This window comes from Sorex araneus, chromosome 5 (genome assembly GCF_027595985.1).
Source record: "Sorex araneus isolate mSorAra2 chromosome 5, mSorAra2.pri, whole genome shotgun sequence".
NCBI lineage: Eukaryota > Metazoa > Chordata > Mammalia > Eulipotyphla > Soricidae > Sorex > Sorex araneus.
Window position 1 is genome coordinate 48741441 of NC_073306.1, and position 20789 is coordinate 48762229.

Below are 20789 nucleotides of genomic sequence, written 5' to 3' on the forward strand. Positions count from 1 at the left end.
TCGGCCGACCCGGGTTCAATTCCCAGCATCCCATATGGTCCCCTGAGCACCGCCAGGAGTAATTCCTGAGTGCAAAGCCAGGAGGTAACCCCTGTGCATTGCCGGGCGTGACCCAAAAAGAAAAAAATAAATTAAAATTTATAAAGGGTAGTAGACTGACCATGGGTTTATCTTTTCTTCTTTCCAAAACATCTCAAAAGACAATGTAAAAAGTAATTTGGGGCCAGAGTGAAAGCACTGTGTTAAGGCATTTGCCTCGTATGTGGCCAACCAGGACTTGATCCCTGGCATCCCATACAGTATCCTGAGCACTACCGGAGTGATTCCTGAGTACAGAGCCAGGAGTAAGCCCTGGGCACCACCATGTGTGACTCCAAAACAAAATAAAAAGTAATTTAACTCAAACCATATTAAAATAGCCCTGCAGAAAACCCACAGGGAAAAAAAATCAATGTAGGGGGCCAGTGAGATAGGACGAGAGGAGGCCTTGCAGGTGGCTGACTCAGTTTGATCCCTGGTACATAGTTCCCTGAGCACAGGAACGGGTCACTCCTAAACACAGAGTCAGGAATAACTTCACAAAAGCACTACTAGGTAAATCCCAAAGAGCAAAGCAAAACGAAAACCAAAAACCCCAATGTTGGAATAGTCAATTTTGGGCCTGGAGATGGGGTTCAGTGTTTTAAAAGCAAGCCTTGTATACAGGAGACCTGGGTTTGATCTTTGGTACTTAAAAAAATAAAAAATCAAAACAAAACAAAAAACAACCGAAGCTCTTTAGCAGAAAGAGATAGTAATTAGCACTCTGAGGTGGAACTTGAGAATAATATAGCAATGAAACTGCATGTTATTTAGAGTTTCATTGCTATATGAAATGAAACTCCATATAATAATCATACATGGAGATATGATTGTAATGACTTTATGAAAATTAAATGCTGTCACTATTAATAAAATCAAATAATCTTTAATAAAATATAAGGAAAGACTAAGATCAATCAACAGTCAATTTAAAGTTGTGTATGAGAACTTTAGGTAGCAGTATTAGTACACACTGGGGGAGAAAAAACCCTTGCTTTTGTTATGCTTTTTGTCACATTAAGGTGATAAAAAAATATATATATAATATAAATATATAAATAACATATAACTTAATTTTTTAAAAAGGAAAAAGAAAAAAATCATTTCAAAGTATGGGTTTGCACTTTTTTGTTTTGTTTTTTGGGTCACACCTGGCGATGCACAGGGGTTACTCCTAGCTCTGCACTCGGGAATTACTCCTGGCGGTGCTCAGGGACCATATGGGATGCTGGGATTTGAACCCAGGTTGGCCAAGTGCAAGACAAACGCCCTACCTGCTGTGCTATCGTTCCAGCCCCCTCAAAGTGTTTTTAAAAACTCAACCCAGTTTGGATCAAACTACCAATATACTAAGAAGCCAAAAAGAGGAAAAATATCCTGTTTGAAAGAATTTATAAAACTTTTGCCTACTTCTACTTTGTGACTCCCTTCTACCTGACAATGACCTCATCCTTCTTTTTCCTGCTATAAAAATTCTTGACTTTTTCTGTCATGGATGCAGCTCATTGGCAGAGCACTTATCTTGCATGTGTGAAGCCCTAGGTTCAATCTACTAGTATGGCCACTAGTAAGCCCTAATCCTACTTCCCTTACCTCCCTCTCCACCAATATATATGAGGGGAGTATATTTTAATTTATTTTTTGGGGGAGGGCACATCCAGTAGTGCTCAGGGCTCACTCCTGGCTCTGCACTCAGGGATCATTCCTGGTGGGGCTCAGGGGACCACCCAAGGTGCGAGGGGGATCGAACCTGAGTTGACCTTGTGAAAGTCCTATCCACTGTATTATCTCTCTAGGCCTCCAAGTGATTCTTAAGCACATTAAAGTTTATGAAGCTTAAGTTTTAAGAATTTAAGAAAATCAACATTCTACTTCATTCTGATGCAAGTGATCCAGAACTAAACATTACTAAACTGATCCCTCAAGAAGATATGCTTTAGAGCAAACTATTGACAGAACAAAAAGATTTTAAACCAGCTTGTTCCATGACAACCAACCTCACCTTGGTTATATAAAAGCACTGGCAAAAGTAAAAAAAAAAACTCCAAAACTAGCTGTACACATGGAATTATTCTCTACTTTTTAGGCAGAGTGAGGAGACACCAGACTAAATTATATAAATTTATCCTAAGTACTAAACATTTTCCTGATGGTAGCCTGATTTTACACCTGGATAACCTAAGAGCCCATCATGACCCAGGGAGTGAGGTATACAACTTCCATTCTCTGTGGTAGTTTTGTGAAAATGAAGCAGGAAGGAGAAATTCCGAAATCAACAGGTCTCCCCTCATCAGTTCTTTCTGGTTCCAGTGATGAAAACACTAGCAGCTTAGATTTGGGTAGGAAAGGACTCACTACCAAATTCCTTTGTGAATTAGAGCAATCAGCTCCTTAGCTCACCCTTTCTTCCTGTTTCTTCCCCTCCTCTGAATGCTTCTGCAGTGCCACTTTGAGTGATTCTCTGATGAGCTGGACTTCAACTTCCAAAGCAGAGAGTTTCTTTTCGAGTTCAATCTTTTCTTTGCTCAAGGCTTCTGTCTTTTGTGCAAATTGTGCACGTAAGAAAGTGTTCTCTCGCTGTAATTCCTGCCAGAAAGATTCTCCATATATAACTGTTCTTTACCATCACAGTTCTAAATACTTGAGCCATCCCTAGCACACTTTGTGATCTTTCTCTAAATAATTCTTCACACAGTGCTATCAAAGTGTGTTCTTGGACTAATAACATTGACATCACCTTAGTTTTTTTTTTGGGGGGGGGGCACACTAAATGCTGCTCAGTGGCTAGTCCTATCTCAGGACTAATGCTCAGGACTAAGTCCCTCAGTGATGGTTGGGGAAATGTATACAATGCTGGAGACTCAAACCCAGGCTGGCTGCATTCAAGTACCTAACTTTTCATACTACCTCTCCAGTGCACCAGGTAGTTCTTTAGAAATGCAAATTTCTGATCCTAACTCCCATTGAATCAGAACTTCTAGGGCTGGTACCAACAATACCAAGTTTTACCAAGTCCTCCAGGTGATTCTGTTGCACACTCACATTTTAGAATCAGTGCCTTCAGCCATATTGGTCTAGAAACAGGAGCATCTATCTCCATTTGTACAGGGGTAACACACTGTATTAAATATGTAAGGTCTTATCTATGTGGGTTTGATTACAGAAACTAATAAAGCAGTCTCAAAAAACAAACAAACAGAATCAGTGCCTTAAAAATGGCTGCTTATACTTTTCTATAACCTGGATATATAGGTATAGAAATAGGTATATAGCAGCCTGAGAGCTCAATAAGCTGGAGTGCAAACTCTGCTTGTAGGAGGCCCAGATTTAATCTCTGACACTGCACTATCTACTGAGGACCACTGGGAGCAGCCCTGAGTACAGCCAGCTGTGGCCCCAAAACTAAAAACAAAAAATATCAAATCAAATATTTACTGATAATAAACAAGTTTTACTTTAGGACCCAGAAAGATAGCTCAATGGGCCGGACCACAAGCTTTGTACTGCAGAGGAACCTGGCACCACAAGGTCCCCTGAGCACCATTGGAAGCAACCCTGAGTCCTAAGCCAGAATAACCTGCTAAGTATCACTCAAAAGAATAAATATTGGGGCCGGAGCGATAGCACAGCGGGTAGGGCGTTTGCCTTGCACGAGGCCGACCCGGGTTCGATCCCCGGCATCCCATATGGGCCCCCAAGCACTGCCAGGAGCAGTTCCTGACTGCAAAGCCAGGAGTAACCCCTGAGCATTGCTGGGTGTGACCCAAAAAGCAAAAAACAAACAAAAAAAAGAATAAATATTTTTTGGGGGGACTGGAGTGATAGCCCAGAGGGTAGGGCGTTTGCCTTGCACACGGGTTCGATTCCCAGCATCCCATATAGTCCCCTGAGACTGTCAGGAGTGATTCCTGAGTGCAGAGTCAGGAGTAACCCCTGTACATCGCTGGGTGTGACCCAAAGAACAAAAAAAAAAAAAAGAATAAACATTCTTTTAAAAAAATGTGAACACTTCTGTTACCTGTTACCTATGCCTTGGCTGGTAGATTAATACTCAGTTCATCACCCAGTTCTTGGATCTGACTATATATATACTTTCTCTGCCTGTCTTTTTCTCCCATACTTGCCTGACATCAAGTATGGGAGAAACTGCTTGATGTCTAGCATCTACCATCTGCTTTTACTCTTAAGCTTTTATGCCCCAACAAAGACAGAACAAAATATGCTTTATTATTAGGGTGCTTACTCTTTGACAGCAGATATACCTTACACCATTGGTCCCTTTTCTACTTCCATGATTCCTAACATTGTCAAGCACAATGAAGACAATGAATTCTGACAAAGAGAATGCCATTGTGGCTACCAATGCTTACCTGCAGCCTCAGCAAGCAGATATCCCCAAAGGGGGCAGGGCGACCCAAAAGAGCACTGTGGACTTGTAGTTCACTCTCTCTCACTTTCTGTTCCAGCTGAGCGATGTGTTTCCTCTGCCTAAAAAAGTTAGTAGAGTAAGGTCCTGGATTCTAACATTAACCCACTTGTAATATGAAATCTTACTTTTCCTTAGGTAGGTACGACCCTTATATATTAACCAAGATCTTTGACTATGAGCTTTTTTCCGGAAGGAGGAAGAGAAATAAGAACACTGATTCAGGGGAAATAAAAAAAGGAAAGAGTATATTCAGGGTCAGAGAAATAGCTCAATGGGCTGAAACTATACTCCTCAAGAGGGTCGGGTTCAATCCATAGCACTACACAGTCCCCCACAAAGCACTGCCAGGAGTGACCCTCAAGCACTGAACCAGGAATATCTCCTGAGCAGGGCTGAGTGTGGCCCTAAAATAGAAATAGATAGAAAATAAAAAAGATCTGATGCAAAAAACCTACTGTGCCCTTTATATTAACCCTAACAACACGTCCCCCACCACCAAATCCCTGCAGAGATAACTGGCCTATTATATTAGATATAGGACTATACTGCTTAACACTCCAGCTTGAGAATTAAGCAAGATTAGGGCCTAAACAAAGGGAGGAGGAACTTATTACCTACTCTCAGTCATGGCTAGTAGAACAGAGGCTAACTCTATGGCAACCTTTGCCTTCTTACTTGTCAATCAGAAGCTCCTTTTCCTTCAGAAGGTGTTCATTACTATTTAAGATGCTGATCCACTGTGCAGGGTCTAAGGTGGGCAATGAAGGAGGAAAAGCAGTGGGATGGTGGCAGATGGCTCCATTCTGAAGCTGAAAAAGATAAGCCGGAAGGCAGCACAAGGGTTAAGGTGCTTGCCTTGCATGTGATTGACCCCAGTTTGATCCCCAGTACAAGTAAAGATCCCTGAGCAAAGATACAAGAGTAAGCCTTGAGAACCCGACCTGCCCATCCAAAAATGAACATAAGTAGGCTCACAGTGGCTTAATCTTGGCCCAAATGTACCTGAAAACACCTCAATAGTTAAGTTTTGCAGTTGAGTCTGCAGTCAAGACCCACCTTTGGCTCAAACTGAGAACGCCCAGTGTTCATGAAATAATTTTAGCTCTGATGCATGACTGGAAAAAACCTGCCATGGAGACTTCTGCCAACTGGACACTCCCTGCTCAGAAAGGCTCCAGTTTCTAAGAAAAGGCCAGTTAACTTTTATTATATGGCAACAGAGGCAAACCAGAAATTAAGGTGTCTTTACCAACAAAAACGACTATGTTCGGCTTCCTTCCTTTCCACTCTTAAAGAGCGTAAGAACTTTTAAAAACAAAAGTAGTTCAAAGAGGTTTTTTTGATTTTTGCTTTGGGGGCCATATCCAGCTGTGCTCAGTGCTTACTCCTGGGTCTGTACTCAGGATCACTCCTGGCAAATTCTGGAGATCATATGTGATGCCAGGAATCAAACCTGTTTTAGCCACGTGCAAGTCCCCTACCTGCTGTACTGTCTCTCAAATCCCAAAGAAAGTTTTTAATCCTAATCCTGCCACATACTAGCTCATCAACCTGAATAAACTGCTTAGTCAAAGAAGCTGGCAAAATTCCCCATTTTCTTCCTGAGGGGGGCTTTAAGGATTAAAAAAAGATTCAACAACTAACCTTGAGCCATAAACATTTAAATACACAGTGTTAGTGTCCTATACTCTTTTAGCTTAGACTACCAATAGATTTAACTGAATTCACAAACCATGATTTTCTATCTACAAATGTTTCTTTCTTACAAATATTTTTCTTTTGAGTCAAATTATAGGATAAAACAGACACAATTCCAACACCTCTAGAGAAACTGAAAATCCAAGCAAAAAAAGGGTCTCTACCTGCATTTGTTCCATTTGTAAACGGATCAACTCCAACTGCTGACGACAAGTGCTGAGCTCATAAGATCGCTCCTGGGGATGCCAAGAATCAAGATTCGGCTGCCACACCTGAGAGGGGAGAGGCTTTGGCAGCCCAGGAGCAGGTTGGAGGCCCAAAGGGAGCACTCCACTGCCATTAGGGTGTTGTCCATTCCGTTCACATACTGCCCCACTGACTGGTGCCTTCTTGGTCTCAGGCAACACTTTGTACAAATCCTTGTTTGTGTCGGTTCTTGGATTGTGAAAGTGGACTCGGTAGTGGGGATCAGAATAAAATGTCTCCGTCACTGGTGACTGATTGAGGGTAGATTCCATGTTAGGAATATCAAATTTCCTCACTACTTCTTCTCTTTCATGGCCCACTGCTGGAAACCAGGATTGCTCAATTCCATTTTCTCCAGCAGTACCACAAAGATACATGATGTCTCTAGGTAGGCCTGGAGAACGTTTAAGTGCACCAAGATCCCCATTTCTTATCATTCCCACATTTTCAGTTAACCCTGATAAAGGCAGATTGGAAGAAGGTCCAGCAGGTGTAGAATTTGGCTTGGCAGGAGAGGTCCCCAAAGTAGAAGGCATCACATGGGCTGTTGGAATGGTTACGTGACTTTTGATGGGCTGGAAAGAAGGACTGCTATTTGAGCTGCAAAAATCTGTGGAGAGAATAATCTTCCATAAACCAAAATTGAAGCTCTTGAGTTTGGCTGCTATGCCAAGCACTCCCTGCTTGTCCTCAGATTAGGCAGAAAGGGCACCATTATCACAATTATCAGGCAGAAAGGCATGGCAGCCTAATTGAGAGATGTGTGTCCTAGGATCTCAAATGTCATTTTACAAGGTAAACCAACTAAACACAATACTGCTCCACTTTTAACTTACATACTTTCCTCTGTATTTGACTAAAAACAAAAGCCCAGAAAACCAGTAAGGCTGAAAACTAAAGAAAAAAATCACTTACTTAAGAGAAATGGATTAGGTCCCACTTTTCTGGAAGCTCGGTGACACTAAGCCACAATCCAATCTAATAAATATGTCGTTTCCAAGGGTGCCAAAATTCTGTGACTTCCAAAAGTTTCCAGTGAAGGGGAGTAATGAATCTAAACTATCTGAAGAATAAGGCAAACTGAATAGTGCTGCTCAGTGTACCCAGGGCAGGCAGCACTTCTGAATCAGGATTTTGTTCTCTCTCCCACAGGCCAGACTAGACTGCCTGGATATATGAAGTTATTCTTAGTAACTCTCAGGTTTCACTCTAGCAAAGGGAACTCTCTCAAGTGGGCATACAGTGAAATTCTCTATATTTTATATTTTAAATCTCATCCCTTGATTCAGAATTTTTTTTTTTTTTACTGTTATTGTAGTTAACATGTTTACTGCAGTGTTAGTTTGGAAGCACAATCCAACTAGGATTTTTCACTTTTCCTTCAAATTGAACCTACGCTTCCCTTCGTTCCTGCCTAATCTTAAAAGACAACTCTCTCATTAGCCCTACTATAGAAGGTTCCATTTCTATATATTTTCAACTTTCAAGTACTGCACAAAAGGACTACAGAGAGCAAGGATAGTTGGCTACAAGCAACAAAACAGCACTGTGAGGAAACATACCTGTACTCTTCAGTAGGCACAGTTAAGGGGACAGGAATGTATGTCTTTCTATATATCAATATCCAAAATATTTTACTGAACTAAGCACACTATCTTTTTTTTTTTACACCAACATAAAGCTATCAGTGAATGGAGACACATACTATAACCTTTCCCAGAATTATATGAACACAGTTCAACTACCATAACCTAATATGGGTTTATAAGTAGCTCTTTAAAAACATTGGTGGGAGGGACCAGAGAGACAGTACATTGGGTAAGGTGCCTGCCAGGTGTGTCCCAAAACCAAAATAAATAAATAAAATAAAATAAAAACACTGGTGGGAGCCAAGTGAGATATTTCAAAGGGTTGTAGTACATACTTCATAGCAACTATGCTAACACTTCCTTCTATTCTTCATTTATGGCTGCACTCTCAAGACTCAGCAAATTCAGTTTGAATCTGTAACAACCTAATTATTACTAAAACCAGAATCAATAAACAAACAAACAAATAAGAAGAATACTAGGTACTCAGAGTAGTACATGGGTTAAGGCACTTGTCTGGCATGCGGCCAGCCTCGGTGTGATACCCAACAAAGCAGCACCCCCAGAAATAATCCCTAAGCACAGAGACACAAGTAAGTCTGGGCTTACTTACCAGGGTTGGTCCTCCCCACAAACAACAAAAACAAAAAACACCAACTGATGCGAGAGAATGTTTTTTTCTAGTGAAAGTATTACATCTACAAAGCCTCTTTTGAATAGGTCAAGCAGCTGTCACACCTGACTTCCTCTGCCATAAAAACGGCCCTGTTCCATCCATAAAGCTTTTCCCTAAATTTCACAGAACTTGCAGCCCAGTAGGAACAACAGTAAATTGAATGAGAAAGTTGCATAGAAGCACACCAAGCTCAATGAGTGAAACAATAATACAGAGGGCTCAACCAGCATGATAAATCCTAATGACCATTGTGAGACATAATAATCATAAACTGACTTTTATTGATCTATTTTGTCCCATTTGCTATTTTGTTCTAACAAGCAATGTTAAGTAAATTTGTTTGTCCTGCTAAGGGGAGCAGGCTTTGGGGTGGGACACTGATAGAAGGAAGGTCGCATTGGTGTGGTAGTAGGATTACTGCTGAACACTGTGTCTGAAACAACTCTATTATATGAACAACTCTGTAAGCCACGGTGTAATAAATTTTTTTTTGTGTGAAGCAATAAAATTTTTATTGAAAATTAATTAGAATATGAGGGGAGAGAAGAGATATTCAAGATAGAACACATGCTTCTCCAGAGTGGCAGTAGCTAAGCAAAGACAGAGACAAGCAAGCAAGATACCTGTTCAAGAGAGAACACAGGTTTCAAGAGCAAGTCAAATTTTTTTAAAGGCAATACATCTATGGCTATTATGCTTTTTCTTAGCAAATATTACTTATTTCTATTAAGGAAACTGCATGATTCTGACACTATGCTATAAAATGTAAAATTACAATATTAAGTTTAGTTTGTGAACATTCTGGAATGTTTTGCATTTGGGGCCATGCAGTGGTGCCAGGGATGATGCTCCTGGCTCTATGCTTAGGGGACCACGTAGCATTAGGGATCAAATCTAAGGCTCCTGTACACATAGCATATGCTCAGTCTGTTGAGCTGAACTCTCAAAATCAAACTTTTGAAACAAAATTAAGACAACCAGGAGTGACACAACAATGGAAATGATAGAATTAATAAGGGCTGGCAGTGAGTTAAGTTAAATTAGTGATAGAGTGCATGCAGTGATGGAGAAGAAAACAAAAACTGCAATACTTATTTTCAAAAGGGCCACCATCTATAATTTTCAAAAACCTTCAAAGTTTAGTGTATAGAATGTATACTTTTTATTCAGGGATGTTCTCAAATCTTTAGGCTTTTGCAACTTTAAGGATTATCTTCAAATCTCTCTTCTCTTTTCAACTATACCTTTTGCCCCACACATCTGCCATTCCCCCCACCCAACTGAAAACCTAACTCAAACCTTCCTTCTTGGTAAGGGGAAAACTTGATTAACACTAAGTTCTGATCAGGGATATAACCTACATCCCTTGCTAGTTTATAAGCATGGTAGTTTTCACCAAAGAGTTCAAAGTTTTCTGATCTCTCTAGCATCCACCTCTACCCCATTTCATCAGATTCTTCTCCCTGCTAATATGGGGCCAGAGTCAGTACATTAGGTAAGGCATTTGCCTTGCGTCTACCTCACGCAGTGTCCAATCCCTGGCACTCCATCCTGCTCTGAACTCAAGAATCACTCCAGGTGCAACTCAGGAGGCAGGATGGGGTGCCAGGGATTGAACACTGCGTGGGGCAGACGCAAGGCAAATGCCTTACCTAATGTACTGACTCTGGCCAGATGATAGATTAATAGATAAAGTGCCTATTTTCCGTTTATTAAGTCTCAAATTTGTTTGCTCCAAAGATGATGATGATGATGATGATGATCATCATCATCATCATCATCATCATCATCATCATCATCATCATCATCATCCCACTGATCGTCGATTTTCTCAAGCAGTCTCAGTGACGTCTCCATTCATCCTAACCCTGAGATTTTAGAAGCGTCACTTTACTCATCCTTCCCAACGGCGCCACATTGGAGGTTCTTTCAGGGTCAGGGGAATGAGACTCCTCATTGTTACTGGTTTTGGCATATGAATACGCCACGGGGAGTTTGCCAGGTTCTCCGAGAGGGAGAACTAGGCTATAGGATGTTGCTTCCAAGCTTGGTTTTATAGTCTCTGGATGTTGACTGTTGATGGGCAGAGTCTCTTGCCCCCGCGCCTGGCTGTCTTCACCGGGGGCTCTTTAGAAGGGGTGGGTTGAGTTTCCCTCCCCGCCCCGAACAGAGCCCCTACAGCCGAAGACCTCCGGAACCCAGCCACAGCCATGCTCAAGGCCCCTATCCCCACATTCAGACGAGCCTCACGCATGAAGGAACCGGTAGAGGAACCCAGGTATGTGAGACTGATGAGATCTCCAAGCCTGCTCGGATCGGGACTGGGCCTCTTCCGCCCAGATCCCCCATTATCCAGTAGCAAGGTGGTCACACCCAGAAACTGCCCCCATGTAATCCCAGCAACAGCTCCAAAGATATAGCAAAAAAATACATTTTATGCCAGTCATAAAGGTTATCAACTAGGATTCAAATAAACCTAGTGAGATTCATGAACAAAAATGAGAAAGATTTAAGATAAGACCACTGAAACTGGAGAAAAAGTACAAGGGTTAGGGGCTATGCCTCGTATGTGGCTGTGCCCATGAACCGGGTTGGAATTCCAACACCGAATATAGTCCTTGATCCTGATCACTGCCAGGTGTGGCCCATTAGAAAAAAGATGAAGACCATGGTATATAACAAATAGGTTAGAAAATATACCTTAGATCAGATTCCCAAACTTATTTGGTCTACCACCCTTCCCTTCTATTTCCCTTGGGCTTCTCCTACCTCTGCTCAAGGGCCATACCGGTGGTGCTGGGGACTACTTGCAGTGCCAGGATTTGATCATTACTATGGCCACAGCTACATGCAAGGCAAATGCCTTAACCTCTGTACAATCTCTCTGGCCCTACCACTACCCCATTGTATTTTTTAAAAATTTTGGCCCATACTTGGTGGTGCTCAGGGGTAACTCCTGCTCTGCACTCAGGAATCAGTCCTGGTGGGGCTCGGAGGACAATACAGGATACCGGGGATCAAACCCGGGTTGGCCACATGCAAGGCAAATGCCCTACCTGCTGTACTATCTTATCACTCTGGCCCCTACCAGCCCTTTTACATTAAAAAAAATATTTTTTAATTGCTCAGCAGCCCCCTGGGAGAACTTCACTTAAGTTCTTCCATAAGTGAAAAACAGAAAGTGCTCCCTGACTGTACCCAAAACTATTACTGCCCCTCCGGATCATTTCCAGTGTGTGTTTTCCCCAAACCCCAACAGTACTGTCCACTATGAGAAACACTGACTTAGATCCTTAAATAACAAAACATGCAGGAGCCTTGGCTCTGATCCCCAGCACAATATGGCTCCTCAATCACTAAGTCAAGAGTTGCCCCTGCCAAGTGTAGCCAAAAAATAAAAACCAAAACAAAACCCAAAATAAAAAAGGATACACATAAAACAGGGCTGGGGGCCAGAGAGGTAGTCTAGTGTGTAAGATGCTTGTTTTGCAGGACTCAATCCCTGACCTGGTCCCTGGACTCCCACCAGGAGTGACCCCTGAGCAGAGAGCCAGGAGTAAGTCCTAAGCACAGCCCTATGAGGCCCCAAATCAAAAACAAAAGATCTGAGTTAAATTTAGTTAGTGAATTTAACTGAGAGAAAAATTTTTTTCGGGGAGTGTCATACCCAAGATGCTCAGGGGTGTTACTCCTGGCTCTGTACTCAGGAATAACTTCTGGCAGTGTTTAGGAGACCATAGAATGCTGGGGATTGAATCCAGGTCAGTTGCATGTAAGGCAAACACCCTACCTGCTGGACTATCTCTCTGACCCCACAGGGGGTAAGCTCTCAATCATGGATTTACCTCCTTTTCATTTTTTTAGTGCCGGGGACTGAACCCAAGGCCTCATGCATGAAGGCTTACACTCTACACTGAGCCACATCCCTGGCACCCATTGTTGGGTTTTTGAAAGACTTAAGTACAAGGAACAGGAAGACAGTTTAATAGCTTAAAGGCATTAAGTGCTTGTTTGCAAAGTACTAGGTTATCAGTTAAAACCCCAGCTTTGTAACTGTGTATCTCACAGTGACTCAACAACAACAAAAAATTAAAAAACAAAGAAAACGCCCTTACATGCAGGAAAGTGGCATGGAAAGTCCTGATGGCTGTGATTCCCAGCAATCACAACTTACAGAGTTCAAACCCCAGAAGCTAAGGTGATCCTGACATTCTGTTATAAGGGATACCCAGTGTGAAAGGGCCAGAAAATGGTTCAGTGGTTTAGAGAGCACCCAGGGAAAGTGTAAGGTCATGAGCTTATCCCCAGCAAAAGATTAAGGGGTCAGGGATATGGCCCAAAGGGCTCGAACACATGCTTTTGTCCATGTATTAATGGACAGATCCCCAGCCTCAGGTTTCACCAAGCTCTGCCAAGAGTGACCCCTGAGCACAAGTCAGGAATAGCCTGTTCCCAGGAATAGTGAACACTGGTGACTGTAGTCCCCAAAACTATTAATTATTTCAGGGCTAAGGGCATTCTTAGCATGTAGGAGACCCAAGGTTCAGCTCTAGCACAGTACAGTTCCCTGAGCACCACCAGGAACAACTTCTTCAAGCATAGTCAGGAGAGCCTCCAAGCACCATCAGGTGTGAATCATTGCCCCATCCCCTCAAAACAAGTTATTTCAAAGGGCCAGAGAGAGAATTCAATTGTTTGGGGCACATGCTTTGCATGCAGGAGGCCTGGGTTCAAATCCCAGCACACGGTCCCCTCCAAGTACCACCCAGAATAACCTCTGAGCACTGAGTTGGCAGTAGTCCCAGAACACTGCCAAGTGGGTCCAAAATCCAGGAAAAAAAGTTATTTCAGATAGAAGAAACAGTCAAAATGGAAAGAACAGGATCAACTCTAAGGAAGAAGAGGGTAATAATCAAGCAGAGGGGACAAAACAATTAGCACAGTGGTAATGACACTTGCCCTACACTGGGTGACCTGGGTTTGATCCCCAGCTCCCCAGATGGTGCCCCCCAGCACTGCCAGGAGTGATCCCTGAACTCAGAGCCAGGATCAAGCCAACCCTAAGCACCAGAGTGGCCCCAAAACAAAAAAACAGACCAAAAAAAAAAAATCAAACAGGTTCTCTTGACTTAAAGAAATATTTATGAATATATAGATACAATATGACTTCCTCTTCATATAAATAGTTATATAAATATTTCTTCATCAAGAATTCTTCGTCAAGACCCTGAAAAAAAATGGTTTGAGGCTCTTCATGTTCCTGGAGCGAGCAGATGCCATTGGGCTACACTAGCATGCAACATGCATAGCAAATCGATGAGCAACAGGATGAGAAGTGATACAAGTGTATGAAACAATAAGACATGGCTATCAAATCATTATTCCAAACCTACCTTCTGCAATATCTGAGCATGATGTGCCAATGGCTGTATCTCCACTGTCAGCTACACTTGAACACCGGCTGAAGCGGCTCCGGAAGGCTTCGGAGACAACTGGGGTCTGCCATTCAGTCCCCAAGGAATTGCTCTTCTGAATCACACTGGAACCTGAAACAATTGCATTTCTCACCTTTAGTGCCAACCACTTCATACTTTTTTTTTTAAATCACTTAAAAGCTAGGCTAGAGGGGTAGCTCAATGAGTTGAGTTTATGACCAGCACAGGAGGCCCGTGTTCAACACCTGGCACTGCATGGTCCTCTAGCACAATTGGAAGCAACCTTCAGGCATCACTGGTATGGCCCAAAAACAAAAACCAAAAGAAGAAAAAATTACTTAAATTCGAGAGCAAGAGATGTGGCTTAGCAACAGAGCATATGCCCCACATGTGTGAAAGGCCCTGGATCTCCAGCAATACAAGGAGGAAAAAAATGAAAACAAAGAATTGTTATGGTCTGAAAAGTCTCCTATTGAGTAAACTATCATTCATCCTATTGCTGAAGAACACCCTGCTCCCTCTAGCAGAAGGGAACACAACCTACTTTGAAAACAAGAGGCAGCAACTCCCCCTCTAGTGCCCAACCCCATGGCAGACTGCTCTCGTCTTGCCCATAACCTTCACAGTGTACCCAATAAATCTCTTTCCTTCTAGCTCCCACTTCAGCCTTTCATAAATTCCTGAAGCCCTGTGAAACCAGCCAGACCCTCTACCCAATGCAAACAATTACATAAACCTTATAGAGAATAGCAGCACCCTACCTACCCCTTTTTCCTTTATGTCTATTTTAGCTATCCTAAGCTAGCTTTTATAAAATTAAAACTATAGCAAGGAGAGAACAAAAACAGAGATAAGATGTAAATAATTTCAAGGGTACTGGGATAGAAAAACAATATTTAATAGCAATTATTACTTTCTTTGGTCTTATTTTTTATGCTAACCTCAGTAATGCTCAGGTTACTTCTGGCTCAGTGCCTGGGGGAACATTAGAGTGCTGGGGATCAAAATCAGGCCTCCTGCATGCAAAGAACGCACTCTTTTGAATTGCTCATAATTCACTGAACTACCTCTCCAGCCCAGCAATCACTACTTTTTAAAAAACCTTACAGGGGCCAGAGAGATAGTATATCAGGTAAAGCACTTGCCTTGCACACATTCAACTCGGTTTGGTCCCCAGCACCACATATGGTCCCCTGAGAATCACCAGGAAAGATCCTTGAGCAAAGAGCCAGGAGTAAGCCCTAAACTCCGCTGGATGTGGCCAAACAAAAAACAAAAACCTTACAGTACTCTACAAACATAATCTCATCTATCTACTTAATAAAAAGTAGTATTGTGCAAACTCATCACTAATTCTGAATGATACTGAAGTGAGTGGAATCAGGTTTGCTAAAATAACTGCTGTGATAAAAGCGCATCACCTTCAGATACTACTGAGGTTGCCTACTCTATCCTAGTATCCCTGTTTTACAGAGGGAGTGAGCTAAGATTTGAAACTAGATTGTTCTGATTCTAATACCCACATTCTTTCTTCTTGCAAATTTTCTTAACACATGGTTTTAGCATTCTGGGAATCACAGTTCTTTAACATGACAGTTTTATACATTATAAAATGGTTTAGCATCCCTGGTCCTTAGACACTAGATGCCAGTAATAGCCACAAATCCATAATAACTGCCCAAATGTTTCCTAGGGTAACCAGTGGTCTAGTCCTATGCTGAAAACCATTGCTTGGAGACTGGCACACATCCAAATGAACAAGAACAACCAGTGCTGGTGCAGGGAGAAAGGACTCTTATTCCTTTTTGGTTGGAATGCTGACTGATTCAGCTTTTTAATTTTTGCTCAGGGGACCATATGGGATGCTGGGAATTGAACCCGGGTTGGCTGCATGCAAGGCAAATGCCTCACCCGCTCTGCTATTGCTCCAGCCCCTGACGCAGCCTTTTTAGAAAACAATATGGATATTCCTCAAAAAACTAGAAACTGAACTCACCCAGCAATACCACTTCTGGGATTGTAGCCTGGGTGCCCAAAAACACACAGCAGAAACATCATCTACACTTCTATGTTCACTGCAGCACTATTCACAATAGCCAGAATCTGGAAACAACCCAAGTGTCCGAGAATAGATGACTGGATAAAGAAACTATGGTATATCTACACAACAGAATACTACACAGCCTTTAGGAAGAATGAAGTCATGAAATTTGCTTATAAATGGATGGATATGGAGAGTATCATGCTGAGTGAAATGAGTCAGAAGGAGAGAGACATGTATAGAATAACTGCATTTATTTGTGGGATATAAAAATTATATATATGTATATATACATATGCACACACACACATATAGTGTGAGACTAATATCCAAGGACAGGGCAAACAGGGACCAGAAGGACTAATCAATAGTTGGAAGCCTGCCACAAGAGTGTGTGGAGGGCAAAGGGCAGTTAGGATAAAGAAGGGACTAATGTGACAATAATAGCTGGAAATGATCATTTTGGATAAGAACTGAGTGTTGAAAGTAAGAAAAAGGATATACCTAATAACCTTTCATTATCTGTACTGCAAACCATAAAATTCAAAAGGGGGGGGGAGCGGGGGCTGGAGCGATAGCACAGTGGGTAGGGCGTTTGCCTTGCACGCGGCCAACCTGAGTTCGAATCCCAGCATCCCATATGGTCCCCTGAGCACCGCCAGGGATAATTCCTGAGTGCACGAGCCAGGAATGACCCCTGTGCATCGCCGGGTGTGACCCAAAAAGCAAAAAAAAGAAAAAAAAAAAATCCAAAAAAACAAAAAAATAAAACATCAGGTTTCAAAAGGTGGGGAGAGAGAAAGAGACAGAGACAGAAACAGAGACACTGGGAACAATGGTGGTAGGAAATGTACACTGGTGATGGGACAAGTGTTGGAACATTATATGACTGAAACCCAATCATGAATAACTTTGTAACTTTGTTATCGCTGGTTCAATAAAAAAAAAAAAAAAAAATTTAAAGAAAACGAAAAGAAAAAAAAAAATCACTGCTTGACCGAATCAGGGTACTCTCTTAGTGGGCAAAAGAATCCAGATAAAGTTGACTTTTGAAAACCTAAAGAGGCCGGGGGCAGAGTGATAGCACAGCGGGTAGGGCATTTGCCTTGCCCGCGGCCGATCCGGGTTCGATCCCCAGCATCCCATATGGTCCCCTGAGCACCGCCAGGAGTAATTCCTGAGTGTAAAGCCAGGAACCCCTGTGCATTGCCAGGTGTGACCCCCCCCAAAAAAAAAAAAAAAAAACCTAAAGAGGCCAGAGAGGGAGCGCAATGGTCTGGAGTACCTACACTGCATGGTCCCTTAAGCACCACTGAGAGTGAGGCCTGAGCAGAGCTGGGAGTAGCCCAAGAGAACTTCTGGATGTAGCCCCAAAAAACCACCTCCTGGGAAAAAAAGAGAAAGGAAAATGTAGGGGGGAAAAATTAGGATTTAAGAATTTATTTTGGAGGGGGAAAATCAGTAAAATCTCTGAGCTGGTAAAACAAGACTGTTGGGATTTATTTGACTTTATTTGTTGAGATCTGTCAGGTAGCAAATATTCAATAACTACTTGACTTACTAACATACTAGCAAAGATTTAAATTCTAATAATTTTTTTAAAATAAGGGGGCCATGGGGGCTGGAGCGATAGCACAGCAGGTAGGGCGTTTGCCTTGCATGGGGCTGACACAGGTTGGATTCCCAGCATCCCATATGGTCTCCTGAGCACCGCCAGGAGTAATTCCTGAGTGCAAAGCCAGGAGTAACCCCTGTGCATCACCGGGTGTGACCCAAAAAGCCAAAATAAAATAAAATAAAATAAAATAAAAAATAAGGGGCCAGAGCAATAGTACAGCAGGTAGGGCATTTGCCTTGCACATGGCCAACCCAGGTTTGAGCCCTGGCCTCAGTCCCTGAGCACTGCCAGTAGTAACTCCTGAGTGCAGAGCCAAGAGAGAACCCTTGAGCACCGCTGGGTGTGACCCAAAAAGCAAAAAATAGAAAAAAAATCGCAATAAGGATGTGGAGGTAGTTCAAGAGACCGAGTACATGCCTACCATGCTTATGGCCCTCGATTCAATCCTCAGAACTATATGATCCTCACCACAGCACAACCAGTGCTTAGCCTTGGTGGTCCCTGAGCACCACCAGGCCTAAACATCACCAGAAATAGTCCCAAACTTCCCTGAGCACCACTGGGTGTGGCCCCTATTAACAAAACAAACAAAAAGGGACAAGGATATACCTCGGTGGTAAAGCATTTGCATTGTTTCAGGCAACCTAACTTTCTTCAAGGGCTCCTTTTTTTCTTTTTTGCCCATACCCAGTGGTGCTCAAGACTTAATGCTAGCTCTGCGCTTAGGATCACTCCTGGAAAGGCTGAGGGACATATGGGATGCCAAGTTAGCTACTGGCAAAACAAATACCCTACCCACAATACTGTCACTCTGGCCCCAAGATTCCTTTTATTCATTGAGTCATGGTGGATTGTATGAGTCAAAGAATCTACAAGATCCATAATAATCTTTTCCTGTTTTTGCTTTTTGGTCAGCTGGTGGTACTCAGGAACTACTCCTAGCTCATTGCTGGTGCATGTGTGCGTGCGTGCGTGTGTGTGTGTGTATGTGTGTGTGTGTGTGTGTGTGTGTATGTGTGTGTGTGTCCTGGCTATGCTCAAGGATCAGTGTGTGTGTGTGTGTGTGTGTGTGTGTGTGTGTGTGTGTGTGTGTGTGTGTATGTGTGTGTGTCCTGGCTATGCTCAAGGATCATGCAGTACCAGGGACTGAATCCAAGGCCTCCTCCATGCAAAGTATTCGCTCCATGCTATTGAGCTCTCTTGGGTACTATAGTGAGCATTGATAGAAGACACATCTTCTGAACAGCATAAGACTAGCCAGTGTTCTAAATTAAGTGCAATCCTCATCAAAAGCAAAGAAATCTGAACTTCTGATGATTTTAATATGGTTTTCTCTTTCTTGCCAATTTGTAAAAAATAATGAAAATTGATTGAGAGCTTCTTCTATCATGTACCTGTCACTAATAGAAACCATTCCTCGTTACTAATACTTTTCTTCCAAGCTGTACCACTGCTCCTTTTCCATCTACCTAATCCACATATCAATTATAGAGATAATTATGAAAGTATGCTTTAGTATAGTTATTGAATCTTATTTCAAAATTCACATTTGAAAACTGAAAGCTACTTTGTGCTATGTCACATCTATCATCAGCAGCCTTATTAAATATTAAGATCATTATCATGAAATTATCAAAGTTAAAGTCACCAGAACTAGGAATTACTACACTGTAAGAACTTGTATGATATGCATAACTTATAAGAAAGAAACTGTAACACAGCCCTATGATAGTGTACAACACATTGCAAATATTCAATAAATATTTGTTAAATAAATACTGGATTTGGTGACTACTTAAAAGTGCCTACCAGGCAGCGAGCCTAGGAGAACATAACAAATATCTATCACATTTCTGCTGCAAAGATACATGGAATTTTAAGGTTAGATAAAAAAATATATCCTTAGTGAGGGACAGAGAAATAGTACAGTCTGTAAGTCACTAGACTTGCACAAGGCCGATCTGGCCCATACAGTCTCCTGAGCCCCACCAGGAGTGATCTCTGGGTGCAAAGCTATGTGTGTTTGAAAAACCATAATGATAAAAAAAAATTGTTAATAGTTCTCTTCTTCATTAACACAAAATTCAAAGGTTTTTTTTTATCTTTAAACTTTATTTAAACAATGCAGTGTATTGTTAAACAATTGTTCATAATACAGTTGTTTCAGGTATTCAAATACTTCAATACCTGTCCCATCACCAATGTGCCCTTACCTCCACCAATGTCCCTAGTTTCCCAACCCCCCCCAGCCTGCTCCCTTAGCAGGCATTAATTTACTTTATATTGCTTATTACAACATATATCTCATAATGGTGATGGTAAAGTCATGGCCTGAGGATTTAATGAGCTGTTAGGTGTGAATTGGGTCTTCTGTGTTATTGTTTTCACTCATTGAGCTTAGTGGGCTTCTACTCAATTTTCCTATCTAATTTTCTGGTTTTTCCTGGGCTGTCAGTTCTGTGAAGCTTGAAGGTGTTGCACAGCTGCACATGTGGCTGCATGCTTCAGGGGCTTTGGAGTTGGAACCATCTACTGCACGTGAGATATCTTGAAGTTGGGCTGTTTCTCTGGCAGTAGTGGGAGTGAGAGGTGGGTGGGTGGAGAGAGCAGGGCCTTTAGCAGGGCAGGAACTTAATCTGCCCATAACCCACTTAGGGTCCAGAGATCTTGGCCTGGTGGTGGTCGCTGTCAGTATCTCTTGAGATCAGCCTGAAAGTGGGCTGGTTCTCTGGCAGAGGGGGGAGCTGGAACCAAAGTGTTTTCTTTTCCTTTTTCTGTTTTTGTTTCTCGCCGTACCTGGCTGTGCTCAGGTTACTGCTAGTTCTATACTCACAAATCATTTCTGGCAGAACTTAGGGACCCATATAGGGTACTGGGAATCAAATCTGGGTTGACTGCATGCAAGGCAAGCATTCTCTACCCTGTGTACTGTCACTCTGGCCCCTCAAAGCTGTTCTTCTAAAATCTTACTAGGTG

The 20789-nt window shown here is 42.2% G+C and overlaps 1 protein-coding gene and 1 non-coding gene across 3 annotated transcripts in view; one reads left to right on the forward strand and one right to left on the reverse strand.

The window, feature by feature from the left end:
• The window catches only part of CEP85 (centrosomal protein 85), a 51429-nt gene that overhangs the window by 20316 nt on the left and 10324 nt on the right, over positions 1 to 20789 (reverse strand). For both annotated transcript variants that reach the window (XM_055140336.1, XM_004603466.2), the window contains 5 exons: positions 14113 to 14265; positions 6373 to 7064; positions 5186 to 5319; positions 4452 to 4569; positions 2482 to 2667 (listed from right to left, as the gene is read on the reverse strand). In XM_055140336.1, the coding sequence (XP_054996311.1) occupies positions 2482 to 2667; positions 4452 to 4569; positions 5186 to 5319; positions 6373 to 6990 (1056 nt within the window). In that variant the 5' untranslated portion in view covers positions 6991 to 7064; positions 14113 to 14265. The remainder of the gene's footprint in view (positions 1 to 2481; positions 2668 to 4451; positions 4570 to 5185; positions 5320 to 6372; positions 7065 to 14112; positions 14266 to 20789) is intronic.
• LOC129405346 (small nucleolar RNA SNORA66) lies at positions 15490 to 15618 on the forward strand. The gene has a single exon (XR_008630510.1). It is a non-coding gene; the product is annotated as a small nucleolar RNA SNORA66 (small nucleolar RNA).